This window comes from Passer montanus, unplaced genomic scaffold (assembly GCF_014805655.1).
Source record: "Passer montanus isolate IOZ18808 unplaced genomic scaffold, ASM1480565v1 scaffold50, whole genome shotgun sequence".
In the NCBI taxonomy this organism is placed as follows: Eukaryota; Metazoa; Chordata; class Aves; order Passeriformes; family Passeridae; genus Passer; species Passer montanus.
Genome location: NW_024369930.1, coordinates 4,643,844 through 4,662,877, shown reverse-complemented (window position 1 = coordinate 4,662,877; position 19,034 = coordinate 4,643,844). Strand labels below are relative to the sequence as shown.

The 19,034-nt window shown below is 42.7% G+C and overlaps 1 protein-coding gene across 2 annotated transcripts in view; it reads left to right on the top strand.

Annotated features, from left to right (window-relative positions):
• The first annotated feature begins 4,726 nt into the window (after positions 1-4,726).
• The window catches only part of RSBN1L (round spermatid basic protein 1 like), a 47,635-nt gene continuing 33,327 nt past the window's right edge, over positions 4,727-19,034 (top strand). For both annotated transcript variants that reach the window (XM_039723667.1, XM_039723666.1), the window contains exons 1-2: positions 4,727-5,364; positions 15,847-15,960. In XM_039723667.1, the coding sequence (XP_039579601.1) occupies positions 4,776-5,364; positions 15,847-15,960 (703 nt within the window). In that variant the 5' untranslated portion in view covers positions 4,727-4,775. The remainder of the gene's footprint in view (positions 5,365-15,846; positions 15,961-19,034) is intronic.

Here is a 19,034-nt window from a genome sequence, read left to right as displayed (position 1 = left end):
TAAGAGGTATGCATACCTCATAGAACTGCTTGTTAAGGAATAATAATGGAGATAACATCTCCATATGTAAGGAAATACAGTTTTGCTTGGCTTGCATCCTCTTGCTTTGATACTGATTTTTGTAATTATGTATCTTTTGTATTGAAAAATTCTAAAGATCTTTCAAATAGTCAAGAAGCTATGAGGACAAGAGCTAAGCAAATTACCTTTTCAACTGCAAGCAGATATCATTTAAAATTGTGCATATCAAGACCTTCCATTTTCCTCCATTGTTGTGATTGTTACTACACTTCAAAAAAAGCAATATTGGAGCTGGGATGTTTCACATGTTAAACACAAGTGAGAAAATCAGTTCTAAAGACTAAAGAGCTGTTACAGCAGTAGTCTGTAGCTGTTTGAAAAAACATTAAACAAGAAACAAGTACTGTAGGTCCTCCCTGAAGTGTAAACTCCTTTTTGTGGTTTTTATGGATTCTGTAAAATGTTGGCAGATGAACAGTGTAATAAAAACCATGAGTGTCCCCAGTTGTCTGCTCTGCCACACTGCCAAACCCACCACCCCTGAGCAGTCAGCAGAGACATCTGCTGCTTCTGAGGGGAAAAAGGCTTTTTGGGATAAAAAATACTGCCTTGGTTACTGGTTTGATCAAAGCTGCTGGGCTGCACATTCCCATTGCTCAGACACTGTCCCTCGTGAAGGACAAGGGCAGGAGGGGCAGTTCTTATCCCCCTGCAGCAAGGCTTGTCATGCTGTCAGCAGCTCCCAGGCATGAGCCAAGTTAGTCCCCAGTGTCTCATTCAGTTCAATTGTTTGGGTGGTAATTGCAGAAGTATTTGGATATGTCACTGGTTGTTCTGAAAACCCTGACTGTGGAAAATGAAGCTCTCCTAAAATAAATCACACTTTTACATGATGAGATCACCTTTGTCAGTACAGTTCTGTGCACATAAGGCTAGTTTTCACCTCCATTTCCAAAGATGAATTAACTGACTTTCAATGAGTTTGAAGAAAAATTGAATAGTATTAAAAATTACAGTTAGCTAATTTTGCAGACAAAAACCAGCATAAAGATGTCTAAGTGTTATCAAATGTTTTCAATTTGCACTTGGCACAATTACTTCCATGCTTGACTTCAGAACTGAGCAGATGCCAAACCAAGGAAGTAAGCACATGGAGAGCAAACTGTTGGAATTATAAAAAGATTGAATAACATTTCTGAAAGCTATTTTTCTCTTTGGAGACCTGAGTAAGTCCACAAAACTTAAGAGAAGAGTTAAGAGTACAAAGCCAAAACACTGTAACTCAACTTGTGTACAGCATTTACATTCAGCTTTTTATTTTATAGAGGATGTCTGAAATGATTCCAAGTTTAGGTGAGCATATACACTAATTTGTTTAAATAAATGCTTTGATTAATAACAATTTATATCAGCATTTCATAATTATCCTAATTAAAATAGCAAAGCACTTGCAATAAGCAGACTAATAACACGGAAAGCTTATTCTTAATGCATGTTGGATACTGGCCTGCTTTGTCTGACATTTGTACTGTCATGGTTTTGCCTCATTTCTGTCTCCATGGTCTAGAAAGTCTTCATGGATTTCCTTAAGTGCATATAAAACTATAGAGAGAAGTACATTGATATAATTTCCATAGTCAGTTTCAAGGCTAATGCTGAAAGAATTGAGCTCTCTGGTCTCTGTGTGTGAGGTGCTGCCAGCACCTCAAGGACTGAACCCCACAAAGCCTCCCAGGGGACACTGCTCTCTCCCTGTGGGGGACTGGGCTTGTGACATGAGGCACTGCTGTATTTCTGTGCAGCACTTTGGTTTGGGGCAGTGTTTTGACAGTGTTCCTCGAGATTGTATCACTTCACATATATTTCACTCTTCAATTAACATCAGATTTCTGATTCTGTATTTTACACACGCTGTACTGCTTGTATTTGCCCCCTTTTTGTTAAAGACACTATTTTTTCTGAAGCAGTTTTGGTGTTTCTCATCTGGTCTGTCTCATTCAGGAGCATCTGCCTGGGATATATGCACCAGCAGCCAGAGGTTTAATTAAAGTAAAAACAGGTAGTGAGGAAGACACCCTGAGATTTAATTTTAATGCTTTGGAATGTGTGCTCACCATAGGTATGGTGGAACACTTTAATGTTTCTGTGTGATTGGTGACAAACAAGTGACAGGGACAACACCCCTCCCTCTAATGCCCATACAGCAGCACGACTGCAGGAGCTGAAACAGAGCTGGCTTCTCAATTGCATGCACCCTGCAATTTCCTCTGCTGACAAATGGGTATGAGATAGCAGCAGCAAACCTCCAAACATTAGTCACACTGCTTTCCAACAAGCAACAATTACATGTAATAGGTACTCTGTCATCTTGCTCCAGCTGAATTTTATAAAGAATTCACTAATAAAAAGCTTGGCTTATGCTTACAAGCTCAATATGCTACTTCAGAAAGCACAGGAAACAACTTCAGCTTGACTTGAGTTTAGTAGCATATCGTCAGCTGTTAAAGTTTGCTGCACATTTGTAAGTTTATTTGTCAGTTTGAAATCAAGAGTTGGGCTATGAGTTCTTTCACCAGTTTCATCTTTGTATCTGTTTTCATATTGCTGGTTTGCATTATAATTCAATGCATTTTTGAGACATCCAAGCATAAGGTCAGAAATATGAACTGTCTGAATTATTAACACTGATGTAAGTGCACATATCAAGATATTCAGCTATTTATACAGCTATCCAGCCTCATTAGCCTAATTGGTCTTGCTAATTCTGCTGCATGGACAACAGTGATGTACTCTTTCACAGAGGTTGTGGTCAGGCTCCTTGAACCAAAACCAAGGATTTACTCTGTTAAAGAACAAAGAAACGCTGCTCTTCCATTTCTCAAAGCCCCTAAAAGCAAGAGGTGAAAATATGATTCTGACTTATATGAAGTTTGAGTAACCCTAATATACGGTTGACTTGGGATCAATACTGGCATAGAAGTAAGGTGAAGTTGGTTGTAAAGCCTGTGAAGTTGAGACAGTGCCATGAGGTGCCTCAAATTCTAACTCTAGAGCCACCAGAACCCAGTTTCCCTTAGGGACTGGTATGTAGGATACCAATGTCCTGGTGTGCATACTGTGGCACCCCTAACATAATTGAGACAAAACTACTGATTTGGACTCAGGTGGATGGGTCACCTTTCCTTAACCTGGAAAAGAGATGTCCATTAAAATGCACAGGTTTTTCTCACCCACTGACACAAATAAACATTTCTGAGGGGAGCTGAAGGTGACCTTCAAACCATAGGCCCACTCTGGTTTCCCAGCCTCTGTACACATGGGCAGATTTGTACCTCAGTTAAGGTGACCTTCAAACCATAGGCCCACTCTGGTTTCCCAGCCTCTGTACACATGGGTAGATCTGTACCTCAGTCTGGGATTGGATGTGAGCTGACTATTCCTTTGACACTTGTGCCATTTCCCCCATCAGGCCCAGAAATACAGTTTGAGGATACACTCTTACAGTAGTGGAAACTGAAACATCTGAGGAAAAGGCAGAGTTGTCTGAATACAGGAAATCTATTCTTTGCTGCTGTTGCAATGAACACTGAACTGCATTCAAGCTGGTTTACAATTTCAAAAGAAACAAAGGAGGAGATAGCCCAAGCACTAGGAGCTTACTCTGAGGCTCATCAGTGGCAGCTCAAATGCAAAATGCTTTGTGGAGCAAAAAAAATCGAAACTTAAGACCTTGTTTGCCTGCTGATACATCGTGTACAGAACTTCTCAGAGCAATTTCACCCGGCTGCCATCTGCCAGGCTCGGTGTAATGTGGCAGCGCCTCTGTTCTCCCCGCGGCAACCAGGAGCCCTGAGGTGTGACTGACCGGAGCAGGAGCCCGGCCATGCGAACACTCCAAAGAAACTTTTATGCACGTCCACGACGCTTCCTGCTGGCACCAAGACCTGGGGGAATTTCAGTCTGCTCCCGAACCGCGGCTATGGCAGCTTAAGTGGCCAAAGGACGGACTGGAGGGCTCCTGTTTGGGGCATTGGGCTCAAATCCCTTCCCTGAGGCGCGGCGGTCGGTGATGCCCGGTGACAGACACGCGGCTGTCCCGGCGGGCCGGCACCGGCACCGCACAGGCTGAGCCCGGCGGCCTCTGCCCTGCTCCCACCGGGCCCTCCGCCGCTCCCGAGCTCCGTCCGAGCTCCATCCTGCCGGGTGCGGGAGAGCCTGGAGAACTGGGGTGCGGAGAGCGCCGAACGAACAGCCCCCCGGCCCCGGAACATCCCGAGGGACAGGGTCATCGCCTCCCGGGGTAAATCCACCGGGAACGGCGCTAGTCCAGACCTTCCTTATTCCCAAACAAACGCCCTTCCCAGGAACAGCCCGCGGGCTGCGGGGCCGCGAGATCCCGTCAGCAGCTCCCAGAGCGGAGGAGCCCAAAACCTGAGGCGTTAACGAAACGCCCGGGATGCGCCGGGGTCCAAACCTTCCTCATTCCCAAGCAAACGCCTTCCTCAGGAGCGCCGCCTCTCCCCGGCCCGGTCCCCGCCGCGCTCCCCTCACACCGCCCCCGCGCGCCCTGCGCACTCAGCCGAGCCGCCGCCCCCAATCCCCTGAGAGCCCGCCCCCTCTCCCCGCCCTACGATTGGCCGCTCTCGCTGTCTGTCCGACGCCACCCCGGCCCATTGGGCGAGGCCGTGGCACTGCCCCGCCCCCGGCGCTATCGGTTGGGGCGAGCCGAGAGTAAATAGACGCCGGAGCCCAAGATGGCGGAGCCGCCCAGTCCCGGTCGTGGCGCGGCGCCCCCCGAGCAGGAGCTGCTCGGCGCCAGGACGGCCCCGGACGCGAAAGGTTCCCGCGGATCCCAGCCGGCCGCCAAGAAGGTGAAGGGAGCCGAGGAGCGGAGCCTGAAGGGCGCTAAGCGCGTCAACGGTGAAGGGGGCGGCGGTGGCGGGAGCGCCAAGCAGCCGCTGCCCGCGGTCGTGCCCAGCTACAGCGGCCCCGGGCCGTGGGGCTTCGCCGCGCTGCCCTCGGGCCCCTCGGCGGGCGCGGGGGGCTTTGCGTTCCCTTCCCCGCTGTCCCGGAAGCTGCTGCCGCCCGCGGTGCTGCTGCCGCCGTCCGCCTCCCCCTCCTCGTCCCAGCCGCAGCACCAGCACCGCCATCACCGGCACCGCCTGGCGCTGGCGGCCGAGGCGGGAGGCGGCGGCGGCAGCGCCAAGCCCAAGAGACCCAAGGAGAAGCGGGACAAGGAGAGGAGGAAGCACGGGGCGCTGCCCGTTGTGGCGGCGGCGGGAGATGGCGGCGGGGCCCTGAGCCGGGAGGAGAACGGGGAGGTGAAGCTGCTGTTCCCGAAAGGTGAGCGGCGGGGCGGGACGGGAGGGCTGCGAGGGGCGGCGAGCGCGGGGGGCTCGCCGGAGCTGCCCGGGGGCCGCGGCCCGGGCCGGGGCTGCGGGCAGCGCTGCCGCCGGTCACACATCGCTGGCCGTTCGTGGGGAAGGCAGCGGCGGCTCCGTCCGCCGTCAATCCTGTCAAAAAAGGGGGTGTGGAATTAGCGATGGCGTCAGCCAGAAGCTGCCAGAGGCCTTAGGTTTTCTTACCTATTAGGGAAATGAGGATGCCGAGTGAATTTATTAGAAATGTGCGAACAAAACTGAATTGGGGAAAAACCGAGAACGTGTTGCAGAAAAATCGCCGTAACTTAAAAATTAAATCGTAAATAATCTCATTTCTTAGGCTATTAATTTTTACAGGCTAAGTCGTTGAGTACTATTTAAAATGCAGCTGAAATTTAGATACTTGGACTTTTGAAATCTCGTGTAGTTGCTGCTGCAGGCGTTCTTTATTTTTTGAAGATCACATCTCCTAAGGAGCGCCCGAGGCCTTCAGGATAAGGGGAGGAATGCTGGGTTAGTTCATTAGTGGTGCTGGACGAAAATGGCCATACGAGGTAGGACAAGATGTCAGGCAAGAGTCTTGCTTGGGTTCCTGCTGTGATGAACAGTAAATCTTGGGAACTAAAAGACAATACATGAATATATGATGACAGTACAAGAATACAGGCTTTTATTTCTAGTGTGTCCTTTCCCAGTCTCCAGTGACCTTAAACCAGATGTTGATGCTTTTATATTTACAGGGAAATATGAGATATTTGACATGTACACTCCATTACCTAGTTTAATCAAGTTTTCTTTATTTTAAAGGAAAGATAAATTACAGCTGTTGTGTAAATTTAGGTTCCTTTGATTGTGGCCTATACCTGTAATTACTGGATCAGCCAAGCTTATAGAGAAATATCAATATGCCTTTTTGTCCACTGATTAGGTTGTCTGGACTGCTTTACTTCATTTTCCACTAGTTTCCATGAGTATCTTCGTCTATGATTCACTTACCATTGAGGGTGTTTTTTAAAAAAATTATTTACTTGGATCTTGATTGGTGACTCGCAAGTGAGTTTTAAGTATGTAATTTCAGTGCTTTTGAGTGTTCCATTTTAGGGCTTTCCCCCCATTTGTTCCTGTCTAAAAGGTGACTGGGAAAAAGCCTTTAGAAATGATGCTCATTCCCTGTTTGATGTTGGTGAAGTCATTTTGTCTTCAAGGATAGCTGCTAAGAAACTCACCCAATATCCTTCTTGCAAAACTGTTTAATTGATAACCATATTTGCCCCAATTGCTGTAGTGACCTACCAGTGTTAAGGAGTTGTGTTAGTAAATCTTGGAACCATATTGTAATAACAAGATGAAATATTCTTTCACATTGGTTAAAGAAATGGACACTGATAGTGTTAACTGAATAATTTATATGATTTGCCTTTAAAGAGGAGATTTTGCACCCTGTATCTGGAAGAGATACTTTTCTCAGAGCTTATATACTCACAGGCACAATTTTTTTCTTTTTAGTTGCTGAGTGCTCACAACAGATGCTTTTACCTTACATTTATTCCTTGAAAACTTATGTACATGCAACAAATAAATTTTCCAAGGCAAGCGATACCTGTTTGGCATCTGAGTCTACAGATTTCTGTTTAGAGGAAGTAGTTTCTAAAGCTAAAATTTTGTGGCATAATTTCCTATATAAAAGAAGAATTTTATTTTAATTAAACTGTATATTTTTGCAGAGAAGGCTGTGAGAAAGTGAAGGATGCACTGAGTCTTCCTCTGAGAGCTGCCAGCCTTTCAAAAGTGATTCAGTATTTGTAGATTAAAGAACAGGTTTGTGCTGTTAATGCTGTGAATAATTTACTTTGCAGAGAGGAAAGGGAAAAATGCAGTTATGATGCAGGGAGAAAAGAATGGCTGGGGGGCAGGCACATAGAATCCTAAGTACAGAGGAAAGCTAAGAATGACATTAAGGTGGGTGGAATAGTCAGGACTTGTGCATTGGGAGTGCTGAAGCTACAGACTGGAAAAAAGGTACCAGAGGGACTGTGGTTACTGCATATAATAAGTGAACGTGGAATGAATTTGAAATACTGACAGGAAAGAAAAATAGCAGGCAAAAGCAGTGTGGAGGCGATTCTGGTCTTGTTTCAGGGTGAAAGATTATACTTTGGTGCTGTAGAAAAGGCCAGGAAGTAGGATAGAAGGAGAATGAAAATTTTAGGCAGCCTACAGGGTGGAATTGAACAACATGGGGAAATTTAGACAATTTGGGGTAATTATGAACAACTGAAAGGCTTGCACATACTGAACGTATGAGGAGCAGGGAAATAAGAATAAAATATTCTCCTTCAGGTGTAGTGAGCTGAGTTTGTAGAAGCTGTCATCAGTGCATTCTAAAAATCAGCCTCATGCAGGCTAGTCAGTCTCTTGTTCCTGGAGTCTGCAGTTGGAAAACCTTTCTGCTTCTGGTGCAGTGGAGAAGGAGCAGCAATGTGGAATTGATGGTATTGATTGTTTTTCTCTGCTAGCATTCTGAACTGATACTCATGCCAGTGTTGCACCTGCCAGAAGGACGATTGTGCCAGTGGAGAGACTAGAGGTATAGAGGCAGGAATACCAAGAGATAAGCAGGTGGAATGGGTGAGAGTTCCTTGGTCATTTTGAGGCTCTGAAAATGGAAAAAGTCCATCCTCCTGTGTGCAGCCAGAAATGGAGATGCATTGCAGGTGGGTACATGGGATGGAGTGGAATTCCCAGTCATTCCAGTACCTATAAGTGAGCAGGAGTTGTGTTTCTGATCAGTGAGCTGTGTGCTTTGCTGCACAGAGCTTTTAGGGTGTGAGGAGAAAAAGCTTTGTGAGAGAGACTGGGGGCCTGCAGAGATCTCAGTACTAGAGAAAACGAGAAGCAAAGCTAGAGGAATCCGAAGAACAGCAAAATTTGTCTTGTGACGAGATTGTTAGGACTGTGGTGTAGAGAGGATAATACAGGGAATCAGGGTGTGCAGTGATATGGAAAGAATGAATGTGGGGGATCTGGCCTTGAATTCTCAAGCAATTAAATTTGCAATAGTAGTAATTGCATTTTCCTAATTTTAGTTTAATTATGGTAATGATGATAGGGCTATTGACACTGAGGAGGAGATTGTAAGATTTTTTTCACCTCTCATTCAGACATGCTGATGATAGGAGCTGATGTGTGTCCTTCACTTGCAGCAGTGATTACGAGGTGTAAGGGAGCCTAGTTCTGAGGTACCCTTATTTCCTAAGTGATAGGAAGATGTTAAACTTGGTAGTAGCCAAGATGGATGATGTGTTTAAAGCTTTTCAAAAATTTTTATATTTTATTCAAGTCTTTGTTTAAAGACTTCTTTGGTCTTTTAATTAATTGCAGAGAGCTTTTAAGTTGCAGAGTCATAAGCAGGCCTTACAGCTTGTGATTCCATTAAATGAATGGAGTTCAGTGACCCCTTCAGAGATGATCTACCATGCAGAGAACCTGAAAGAGCCTTTTGCCAGATGCATGATTTATCCTGCAGATAACGAGGTTTAGGCTGTTTAAAATAATCTTAAATTTCACTTGTCACTGATAGTGGAACTGAAGTTGTGCAATGTTTTTGTTTTTAAAACACAGCGTCAGTCTGACAGAAGCAATTGCTGCTCAGGCTATGATTCTGCTGATTCAGTTAGTCATTTAACTGATACTCTGCTCTAGCAGTTCATAGTTGACATTGTTTTCATAACAGTGCAAAGCTCAGCTCAGCCACTCCCCTCTTCATTAGACAACGCCTGTCCAAATCTTTGGTTTTGGTCCCTATACTTGCTGTAAGGTGTAATGCAGTTGCATGACCCATCTTTTCTGCTTTTCTTGCTGTTTCTGTGTACAATTTCTCTTTCACTCCTTTTTTTATTCTTCAATGTTCCATTTGTAAGATTGCCTCAGTGTGCAGGCAATTGCAAAATGAGATTGACACCTTTTGACTTGCAGATGGGGATTCCCCATATGAGCAGGAAAGCTGAATATGGCACTGTAGCTCTTGTTTTTACTATTAGTCTACTTTTTTAACTCTCCCTCCTTTGCCCCCCCTTCCCACCCCCCTTCTTTCTCTTGCTATCTTTGAAGGATAGATAAGATTAGATTTCAGATGAACATTTAGCAGTGATTCTTCTGGTAACAGTTACCTTGTATCATGTGACCCTTCTGGGATTTTAGCTTTCAAGAAGTTATGCTTTTCAGTCTTAGTAATTTTGGTCTGCATCCAGTGGGATGCTCATTTCATAGTTTCTGTTACCAAAGTAGGTTGAATAGAGTTTTGAATCTTCTTTTTCCCTTCTTTAGAACTGGGGCCATGCATGTTGCTTGTAAGGTTTTCTTTTATTTTTTTCCTTCTGCTAAACATTTCCTCCTGTTAACTACTACTTCCCTTTCTTTCTTTTTCCTTGGACTGTGTGGCTTGACTCACTTCCCCCTCCTTTTTGTTGAATTTTTTAAAAATAGCATTTTCATGCTTATGAGGCCTCTTGACCACCCTCATCTGAGTTCTTCAATATATTTCTCTTTAGATACCCTAGTGTAAGCAGCAATGTCTAGAAAGTGTTTAAAGTATGGTATTCAGGAGGAAGAAGGACTTCTCAAATTTCTGTTGCTCTTTGAGATTTTCATGCAGTTCAATTTTCAGAGTTGTTACTTACATTAATGTAAGTATGCAGTGTTGGGATAAATTTGGAGCAGTGCATCTTTTTCTTGAGGGACCCTGACCCCTTTTTGATAACTTGCCACTTGCTAGGCAGAACAAAATCTTTCTAAGCTGGAGAACCATGCCCTTCCTGTACCCCAGAATCCAGCTTTGTGTGTAATTCTTGCAGCAGAAGCTTACTCTGATTTTAGAATACCAAATATTTTTTCTTAGTTGACACAAGATCAGGAGGCTGAAGCATTTGATCTGAAACTTCTTGAAGAGGCATTGTTTGCAGCTCTCACATTCTCTGTTACTGATTTCAGCTCCCCAGTGCTTGATCTTAAACTTGACTCATTCAGTTATGCATGTAGAAGGTCTCCTTAGAAGTGAGAAGCTTAAAGGAACTGGGAACTGTAAAGATCATATTTCAGTTTTTGGAAGTGTTTTAATTCTGAAAGGGATCTGTCCTTCTTTTCATTCATTGAAGAGCTTGAGGAAATGTTCTTGCCTGATAGGAGGATTTCTGTAGTCATATCTTGGATTTTAAACTTAAATTACTGAAAGGGTTGCCAGCTATATATTCCTGGTTGCTGAAATGTGAAACCTGTCCCTTTTTTGATGGTTTTTATTTTATCTTAAACATACTATATAGGTTTTTCCACATTCATTTAAGTTGGGAAACCTTCTCTGCAGTGTCTGTTGTAGGATTTAATAAGTGCAGGTGTCAAAACTGTTAGCACAGTGATGTTAAATGTACTTCATGTACCTGCATAACCAGTTTAAACACGGCTTCTTGAGGTTTCATGGGTGTTTGTTCAAAGTGAGGAGGGTGCTGATGGAAGGGATGGTAACTGATGTTCTTGTATGCTCCTCCTTACTCCCCCTTCATTTCACTTACACTGCTGGTGGTGTTGTCCATATTGATGGTGTCCCTTAGCAGTAGTCTGTAAATATTTTGCCTCATGTGCAGTGACAGCCCTTAAATCAAACAGAGGACAGAGAGGCAGAGTACTTTGAACATAATCTATGACTGACTACTAATGTGAGTTGCCATCTGGAAAATGATGCAGAGCAGCTGTAGTTTTTGGCATCTGACAGGACTGTACAGCTCTCCTCTTTTAGAGCTGAAATGAACTTGCTTGTTTATGCTCCTGCATGGACTTCAAGGTGCAAATTTCCCAAGTGACAGCCACCACTTTGCACATAGTCCATCCACTGAAGAGCACTTCCCACTTGGTACTCATTCTATGCTCTTTTTACCTTTTTGTCTGTAGAAAGCTTGCAGTAGAGGCAGAGATCTGATTAGATTTCTGAAATCAGGTGTGATCTGTGAATTTGTGTTCCTGTATTTACTGCTTAGGGAACTGTGACCATCATTGTGAGAAGGTATCTCCTGTGTTGGGAAACAGAGAACTTTTGCTGTACCCTTTAGTTGTAAATGACTATTTAATGTGTAAACACAGTGTATATCCATTTCTTTTATTTATGTACTTAACCTAACATTCAGAAAAAGTAGCTTTGGAATTTGAAGACCAAGTATGTATATAATTCTTAATTAGTTCAGTTCATTGTGTAGAGTTGTTGTTAAGTAAAAATATTTTTCAGATGCCCTTTAGAAAGGTGAGATGCACACACCATAACAGTCTTCCTGTCTATATGTAGCACTTGTTTTATTTTAATGTACTGCTGTTGCAGCATTTCTTTTGGGTGTGGGTGTACTGTTCTTGTGACATGCAAAGCAAAGGCTATGGAATTTGTGGTGACACTCCTTACTGTAAATTTGAATAAGACGTGTGGAAATCTCTTAATTCCTTAGGTGTTGTATTTTTTCTAAACAGGGATACTTATTCCTACAAAGCTCTGTATTTTATAAAGTGTACACTGCTTTATTTGGTAGAGTTGGATTGGGTTTGCATGCAAGGTTTTGGTAGCAGGGGAGATACAGGGGTGGCTTCAGTGAGAAGCTGCCAGAGATAGTGGTAATCATCTCTGGGATTATGTATTTTAAGAGGGGGAAAAAGTTACTGCACAGGACAAATTGCAGCTGGAGAGATGAGTGAGAATATCTGGGAGAAACAGCCCTGCAGGCTCCCAGGCCAGTGCAGAAGGAGGGGCAGGAGGTGCTCCAGGTGCCAGAGCAGATTCCCCTGCAGCCCCTGGGCAGCTCCTGGTGGGGCAGCTGTGCCCCTGCAGCCCGGGGAGCTCCATGGGGAGCAGAGATCCACCTGCAACCCTGGTGGGACTCCAGCCTGCAGCAGGTGGATGTCCAAGGGAGGCTGTGGAAGCCTTTGCTGGAGCAGGCTCCTGGCAGGAGCTGTGGCCCTGTGGGAAGAGGAGCCCATGCTGGAGCAGGTTTCTGGCAGGACCTGTGACCCCATGGGTCACCACACTGAAGCAGGCTGTGCCTGAGGGACTGTGCCACATGGAAAAGGACCCACACTGCAGCAGTTTGTGAAGAGCTGCAGCCCCCTGGCAGGACCCACATTGGAGAAATAGGTGGGACAAGTGTAATGAAAAGATAGATTTCTTTCTTTTTTGTCCTGGACATAAGATATTTCAAACAGCTGGCTTTTAGTTTTGGTATCTTTGGAGGTATGTAAAGGCCTTCCCTCCTGTGTATTTGGGATGTCTTATTTCTGTGGAGGCTCATTTCATCCACAGCAGCTCAAAAAGCTTTTTTAAATTTTTTTTTTAATTTGTTAGGACTAGTCTTGTTGGAAGCTAACTACAGAATTTTTTTTGGACATGGAAAGCTTATTATAAACATCTTCCTACCTTTTACTGCTTTGTGATCTTGTTGCCCTACAAATGAAATGGAGACCACTAGTAGCTTCTACTGGTAAATTTCAAAAAAGCTGCCCAGAAGCATTCCAGGTTTTCATAACTTCAAGAGAACAAGATTTGCTTGTTTTCCCTTGCCAATGTCACTCACTGCTTGTTTATTCTGTGATGTGTAGGTTGTAAATTGCTTAATATTGGGGGTATTCATTTTAAAGCAGGAATTTTATGAAGAATGTTCATGTTTCTGGATGTCCCTGAGGAGAACAGTCTGAAGATTTCTGTTTGAGAGTTGTGTTTGAATTCTGCAAGCCAGACTAGAAAATACTCACTAATATTCAGAAACTTAAGACATGAGAATTTTTCAACTGAGAATTAAGTTCAAGTGTTAATCCATGGACTAACTCTCATTTTGACAGTTTATTTTAATGTGCAAAGATTTTTTTAATTTAAGTATTTATTTATTCATTTTTTAAGGTAAACTACTGGCTATTGTTAAGCTATTCTGTGAGCTTTGAAGGAGGAAATCAGAATCTGTACATTCAAATTGAGCTTCTCAACTGTTTTTTACTTGCATCAGTCTCTACACTGGTTTTGTTATGATGCTGTGATTTCTAGAAGGGAAAGTTTACTCCAGACTTCCCTCAGCTGCATTTACATTGTATTTGCAATCACTTATGGTACAATTTACTTGTGGTTGTTGCTGGGGGATGTTACAGAGCACATTCATGGTTTCTTTTGTTGGGAGGATTTTGCCATTGTCTCTAATTGCTTTGTAGATGTGAAAATAAACTAGAGGCTCTTTAAAAGGTTCTCTGTCTTTGTGTTGCTTCTGACAAAACTGGAAGATTCATTGGCCGTATTTTCATGAGCTGGCAGTAAAGGGCTCTTTCAGGCTTTTGTCCTCTTTCAGCAAGACTCAACATCTGTATATGCTCTTCAATCTTGCTTTGATTTGTAAGTGATAGCAGAAGTCAAGTGTTCCTCTTAACCATACAAAAATGTTGAGATAAAATCTAGGTCTTCCCATGATAATTGTAGTTCTGGCTGAGTTGATCATTCAGCCAAGGTTATAAATCAAGCCTGGTGTTACTGCCTGCTAGCTGAGCGTCTGCTTTCAGAGTGTTGCATTAACTCCTGTTGTACAATTTACCCAGCTTCATACTCAAGTTGCAGGGGATTTACAAATTAGAGATTCCTTTTTGGGGTGAAACAGGTTGGAGAGGAAGATTTGTCTGTTTAACCTATTTCTTCATAAACCTGTTTCTTCTAGGAAGAAATGTTTATGTTGCTTAGGAAAGCTTGTTTGGTTTCCATGGTCTGCTATACACATAAATCTGCTTTGTCATCCATCCCTTCCCACAGAGGTGTTAGGAGGAGGCTGTTCTTGGACATGGCTGCTTTGGTCACTTAGAACTGAAACATCCTGTTAAGTGTGGCTACCTTATTATATATGCGCCAGTATATTTGTGCTGTTCTCTCTCCCTGCTGCTGTGGAGAGGCAACAGACATATTTCAATTGCCATCTATTTTGGTTTTTGACTTATTTTCTTATGACTCTCCCTAAAATACATCATTTGCTTCACTCTAAGAACTGTGAGGGTTTAAGTTCTGTATCCTCATTAGAATACTCCTCAGAGGAAAGATATGAATGCTGTGGAATCACTGTTAGCATTCATTTATGTGGATTACTGTCAGCTCTTTGCACCTTTATCAACATGCTTCCTGCGTGGTTTGGTTAGGGGTCACTCTGCATTGCCTTCTAGAATTGAGGTCTTTCTTTGGTGTGGTTCTGAAATATTTCTCATTTGTTAGTAGTGAACGTACTTGCTACTTCTATTTTATGTGAATGCTTAAGGAAGAGTAATTGGATTTCTTTGCTTCCACTTGGGGTTTATAATGCAAGTATTATGAATAAAACATCAGGGCTGTCTCTCGGCTGTATTACTGAAGCATAACATTATGTAGAAGCTTGAAATCAGATTTCCTCTTTCCCTGTGGAGGTTAAAAAGCCCAGTGAACTCTTTGAGCAGGTACTGGCTTCAGGCCAGGAAATACGGCGTGAAGTGCTGGCTGCACTGCATATAAGCCTAGTAAAATCTGACTTCTTTAGTGCTTGGCCTCATAAGTGAATCTCAGCTTGGCTTGCAAAGATGACTGCTTGAAACTGTGAATTCCTCTAGGTCTAGTAATTTACATGCAGAAAGCATGCCTAAAGGCTCTGCTTTTCTATGTCAGGGATTTAAAAACTGGAGTGACTTGACAAGAAAGTAAATGAAAAATGAGACTGCTCAGGTAAGCTGTTGCTGATTGTAGCTAATCAGGGGAAGCAGCAATGAATTAAATCTGCTGTGTGAATACAGCACGTCTCATGTTTTTATTAATTATATATGACTGCTATTGATGCATTAGCTGGTGAATGTAATGTAAAAGATCTTTCATTTGACAGATTAAACCATCTTTCCCCGGCATTGCAAAAGCCTTTAAATTCAGAGTATGTGTAGATAGTTGAGGTTTTCAGTGTAGATGTGCACCCTAACCATACTCTTCCCCGGCATTGCAAAAGCCTTTAAATTCAGAGTATGTGTAGATAGTTAGGAGGTTTTCAGTGTAGATGTGCACCCAAGAAAATGCTAACCGTACTCTTTTTTTCCCCACAATTCTTATGTAATGCATGCAATTACAATTTCAACAAATGAGCTGGCTGCAGATGTAAAATAAGAGCAGAATGTGTAGGAGTAAGCAAAAATTACTATGCAGTTAACTTGCTGGGTTGCTGCATAAAGCCACAACATAACAAACAAAACTTTTCTGAGTTAAAGAAGCTTATGTTGGATTATGCAACAGATAAATATTAGCTTTTCATATTGTAAGTACTGGGATTTCCTTGTAACTCCTCCTCTATATCCTCTTAATAGAGCTTGCATAAGAGTTATAGGAAACATGTATGTTACAATTAGTTTTCTGTTCTTGCTTAATTGTGAAATATTTGTATTTCAGGTCAAATCAAAGACAAAGTTAAAGAAAGGGAGAAGAAGCAAAAAGAAAAGAAGAAGCACAAACTAATGAATGAAATCAAGAAAGAAAATGGAGAGATCAAATTACTGCAGAAAGGTAGGTTCAAACTATGTAGTGTTTTTTTTTTTATTCTAGTGCTAGAAGTACTTGTGATTAGATACTGTGTTTTAATACTGTGTTTTTCATTTAACTTATGCCATTTTTCCTGGTTAGTACAAGAGTTGGAAATTAAAACCTGATATAGATGTTAATTTTTTTGTCAGCTGTGCTAGGTACTGGAAATTAAAGTTAAAACTACCATCACAGTATTGTATATACAATAGTAGTAATAGGAAAGATTAGTATTTCAAGGAACAATATTAGTGATTCTTCAATAACCTACATCTTGTCTGCAGTTATTATTTTATATCTTAAGGAGAGGAAAGATGAATGCATGTTGCAGTCTATGTCTAACATTAATTGTACAAACTGAGTAATTAAGGAGTTATAATTCAGGAGCTTTGTCAAGTACTTAGTGGCTGTATGCAACATGCAGTCTTAATTTTGCCTGATTTCTTCAACTTTGTTTTCTGTAACGAAAAGTAATTAAAGTTACATTCTCATGTGGCTTGTACACCCATTTAATCTTAGAACTGTACAGTACTTGAGGTTGGAAGGGATCTAGTGCAACTGCTCCAGGTATGATCAACTAGAGCAGGCTGCCCAGGATTATCAGACCCTTTATCTCCAAGGGTGGAGGTAACAGTCTTGATGGACGTACACAGAATTTTTTTTTATAGTGATGATGATAAGAGATTGGAACAGGTTGCCCAGAGAGGTGATGAATATTCCATCCCTGACAGTGTTCAAGGTCAGGTCAAGAACTGGGCTCTGAGCAACCAGATCTAATTGTGAAGATGTTCCTGCTTACTGCAGTGGGTTAGACTTGATGGTCTTGAAAGGTCCATTCCAACACAAACTATGTGTCTGTTGTATGGTCCATGAAGAAAGGCAGAGACTGCTGAGACTGATAGGCCTGGAGAAGAGGAGGCTGGGAGGGATCTTATCAGTGTGTGGAAAAGCCTGATGAAAGGGAATGAAGAAAGTCATCAGCCTGTGCTTCACGGGTTTATTTCTTCCAGGTGCAGGGTTTTTCCCACCTCTCTGTTAACTTCATGAGTCCCCCAAGTTGGCCCATTTCTACAGCCTCTTGAGGTACCTCTCAGTGATGATGCAACTCTGTGCTGCATCAACTCCTTCTCCCAGTTTTGGATCAGCTGCAGCTTGCTGAGTCTGTGCTCTGTCCCATGATGCCATTAATGGAGAGGCTGAGCAATACCAATACAAGATATTATGGTCTGCATTACTCCAGCAGTGACTGTTTCCAGCTAGAATTTGTGCTGCTGCTCACAAGCATTTGAGCACAGCAGTTAAGCCAGTACTTGAACCACCTTACTGTTCACTTAGGTCATGCTGCATCAGAGTTTCTGTGAGGGTGTTGCTTATTTGAGTAGACCAAATGCTTTTTAAATCTGTTATTTTCAGACTCTGCTTTTAAAGTTTGGAACAAATTCCTGATATGTTTTTCTGTTATCTTGTGTACTGTAGGATTTAATTTACAAACCAGAAAGTGAAACCCTCAAATGAAATCTTGAACTTCAGAACACTCATAAGAGATCAGAGGCACAGAACCCTTTAATTACTACATCACATATTGTACTCTACACACAAGTAACTGTATTAACAATGAGAGCTTAAAACCTGTGTTGATCAGATCTCCAAGTATTGCTTTGAACTTGAGGATTGTGTAAACTGGTGACTTCCTGTGAAAAGGCCAGGTGTGACTAGTCTTTGTTGAGCATGGAAGGAAGTTGATGGTTGAGATACTGGGCAACACAACTGCCATAACAGTGGAGTTTTTAGGCTTAGTTTGAGTAGCAGCCTTTTTTTACACTGGGTCCTGTTTCTGTTGCCATTCAGCAGATGAGGTGCAATCTGCAAAGAGAGCAAGTTGTCTTGCAGCAATCTAATAGATGATACCTAATGGGGCTGTTGAGCCTAAAATGGTGCTTTATTTTCAGGTTAATGTTAAAGTGTATATGCCCAGGGACTGTATTAGAAGACCTCTTGAGAAGCAGGATAGCTTATTTTCACAGCAGCAGTGCTACAAGTGCATTAGGTGCTTTACCTCTATTTTATTTGACTTGTTATCACTTAAGTATATTTTATGTTTTCTTTAAGATGTTGGCTGTTAAGTGTTCTGTAGAGGCTGTGTTTTGTTTGCCAGTATCCTGCAAAATTGACTCCTATTTTAGGGAAAGAAGGGAGTGAGTCAGGAGAGCACTTAGAGCAGACAGATCATCTCCACAGGGTTTATATTCTGTTCAGAACAGCAGCTTGGTGTCTTCTGTGGGCCTTCAGAATCTGACTGGATGTGCTTTGTATGTGCTGTGAGGTTTGCATAAATATTTCCTGAGATGTCCTGCTGATCCGTCTCTTGCTCATCCTAGGCAAGAGAGCAGAGGCAGAACTGCTTTATGATGCAGCTTCTTGTATATATCAGTGGTCAGTGTCTCTATGACCTTTTCAATTACTAGCTCTTTATCTTAGAGTGTCTTCTTCCTGTGTAACAAAAGTTAAACTTCAAGCCCTATAGTTTTGAGCTCAGGATTTACTGTGTGGGCTTTTGAACAAAGTTTTGGAATGAGTCTGCTTTCCATTTCTTCAGGCTTTTGCTTTTGTGGTTGTTTTTTCTATTTTTAGTGTGTGTGCTTAGAGACCAAGAGTACAGTGCCTAAAGACAGCTTATTTCCTTCTTCTAGGTATTACATCTATATCTTGTTGTAAAATATTGCTCTGACCATCTGTTTGTGACTGACTTTGGCTGAGGGGGTGGAGGTAACAGCCTACGTGACTTGAGACAGCTAAACTGGCTGTCCAAGGTCAGAGGTGACGAGTTGTAGAAGAGGTCAGCACTGAGGGACTGATGCCTTTTGAGGCAGAGCTGGTGCATAAGCCTAATTTTGGTGCTCTAAGCTGAATGTGGAAGAGTTTATTTATATTTGGAGGCTCTGGGTTGTGAGCTGTTCATCTGCCTAAACTTGGGTTGACATTGTGTTGAAAGCAGTGATAAAACTTGACCGTGTTGGAGAAGGGCAATTCTTAAAAAGGGTTGCTCTCCTGTGCTTGAG